This window comes from Capsicum annuum, chromosome 12 (genome assembly GCF_002878395.1).
Source record: "Capsicum annuum cultivar UCD-10X-F1 chromosome 12, UCD10Xv1.1, whole genome shotgun sequence".
Taxonomy (NCBI): domain Eukaryota; kingdom Viridiplantae; phylum Streptophyta; class Magnoliopsida; order Solanales; family Solanaceae; genus Capsicum; species Capsicum annuum.
The window spans coordinates 198,549,402-198,551,768 of NC_061122.1; the positions used below are offsets into that span (position 1 = coordinate 198,549,402).

A 2,367-nucleotide genomic window follows, 5' to 3' on the forward strand; every position below is an offset into this window, starting at 1 on the left:
AATAAATGGATATAATAATTGAAGGAAAATAAGTAAAAAGAGAATTTTGTCTATTGCACAAACTCCTTCAAATAACTTTTCTAAGGGTCTTCGAACTTTTAATATGTTATAGATTATAGATATAAATATAGATTATAGATTATAGATTATAAATTATATATTATAGATATAGATATAGATTGTAGATATAGGTTATAAATTATAGATTATAGGTTATAGATTATAGATAGATATAGATTATAGATATAGATATAAATATAGATATAGAAGGTGTATAGAAACGGTATAAAATAGACCATCAAATTAAAATGGCTAGAAATTGAACTTTAAATTCAGTGGCCATTTTCGTAAAAATAATTTAATTTAAAGTGCCGTTTCTGTTCTTTCCTCTAAATTTTAAGATAACTAAATTTCCAATCAAATGACCCCGTAATAGTAAGTCAATCCAAAGTCCAAACAGCCTGTTAGTATTATCATCCTACTTAATTTGTCTTTTGGATAAAGCTCCTAGATTAACCCCAAACAAATTCTCATTATACTACCAACAGAATCTTCTTTTAGACCCACCCAACTTTTTCCCCGCCCATTTCGCTTTGCCTCTTCTATTTTCCACCGCACAATTCCCAATTAAAAAAATAATGTGGCGTAGATCCGCTTCATTCATACTCGATAAAACCCAAAACGACGCCGTACCAACAACACCACCCTCCGTCGCCGCCATGGCCGAAAATACCCTACAAAACCCTAACCCTAATTCCGACATTTCGGCGTACTACCAAACGAGAGCGGCGCATCATGGAGTAGTAACGAGTGATTGGCTTGCTCAAGCACAGGCTGCGGTAGGGAACCAAGAGGAAGACATCGGTGTGAATGCGAAGAGTTATTTGGGTGGTGATGAATTGGGGAAGTTTAGTGTGATTGATGAGTTTAATAATTGGCGTAAACAGCCTGATTTGGCTGAGGCTGTTGCTGCTATTAGAGCATTGGCTTCGGTTATTAGGTCCAGTGATGCTACTACTATGATGGAACTTGAAATTGAGCTTAAAAAAGCTTCCGATTCTCTCAAGGTTCGGTTTCTTAATCACTGTTTTAATCAAAATTAATCGAATTTTGTTTATTGGTAGCTTTTTGGTTTTTGTTGTTTAGTCTCAATATAATGATACATGTTCTATTTTTTATTCGATGAGTGGGGTCTGGGGTGGGGAGGGTAGAGTGTATGCAGACCTTACCTGTGCCTCAAGGAGGTAGCTAGGCTGTTTCTGAAAGACTACCGGCTCCTGGCTCAAGTGCAGTAGATCAAAGTATTTTCGCTTTTGTTAAGTCTTTAAAATTAGAATGTCCCCTATTCGTTCATATTTGGAACTATAAGTTGTTCAATTGGTGGTAGTGAATAGTCAAGGAAATCACTATATTGCACCCTTTGACCCTTTTGTTAAACAACCATGATAACATACCCAATATAATCTCACAAAGTTTGTTATGAGGAGGGCAGAGTCTGCAGACCGTACTTCTATCGCAAATACAGAGGCTGTTTCCAATAGACCCTCGACTCAAGGGAAAAAGAAAAGGTCCAAATCAGTCCAGAAAAGAAGTACTAGACGTACAAGAAATAACAGATAGTAACAAAAGCAACAAATAATAAGGAACATGGTAGTCATTACAATAAAACAATATGATAGTCAAAGAACAAGACATGAATTTTCTTGCCTTTTGTTAAAGAGGCGAAAGTAGAAGTGAAGGGGAGCCTTGGAGTAACTAGTAAAGTTGCTGCCATGTGACCAGGAGGTCACAGTTTCAAGCGTTGGAAATGGAATCTTGCAAAAATGCAAGGTAAGGTTGCGTGCATAGACCCTTGTGGTTCGGCCTTTCCCCTAACATCGCGCATAGAGGGAGCTTTAATACACCGGACTGCCCTTTTTAGGCGAGAAAAAGAGTGGACACAGAAGAAAAATTGGAGGAGTTGAAATTGGTGAACTGAAGGGGATGTAAAGGCAAAATGGAGCATGCTTTATGGCCTTAGGAGAAGAAATTGAAGTCGAATATGAGAAAGCCTATAATTTGAAGCCCAAATCTGCTAATTTCATTGACCAACTTACCATGAATGCTGATGTCCTTATTCATAGGGGCCACAACAGTGGTAAATGGACTGCTGGCACCAATAATGATACTGAAGGGCATCTCTTGGCGATTTACGGAGATGGCGACAATGATTATGGCAGTGATGAAGAGTCTGGGAGCTCTACATTCTACTCTAATTAATTTGATATTTACTTCTCTAATGGAATTGTTAGCCTTTTTGTCCATTCATGTTAATGCAGCACTCATGTTCTTGAAGTCTGAAAATGTTAAAACAGGAAAAAGGAATAG

At 37.3% G+C, this 2,367-nt stretch overlaps 1 protein-coding gene across 1 annotated transcript in view; it reads left to right on the forward strand.

The window, feature by feature from the left end:
- Positions 1-424: 424 nt before the first annotated feature.
- Positions 425-2,367, forward strand: part of LOC107870843 (translation initiation factor eIF-2B subunit alpha) — an 8,586-nt gene continuing 6,643 nt past the window's right edge. Inside the window, exon 1 of the mRNA XM_016717514.2 lies at positions 425-1,067. Coding sequence (XP_016573000.2) covers positions 639-1,067 — 429 coding nt within the window. The 5' untranslated portion in view covers positions 425-638. The remainder of the gene's footprint in view (positions 1,068-2,367) is intronic.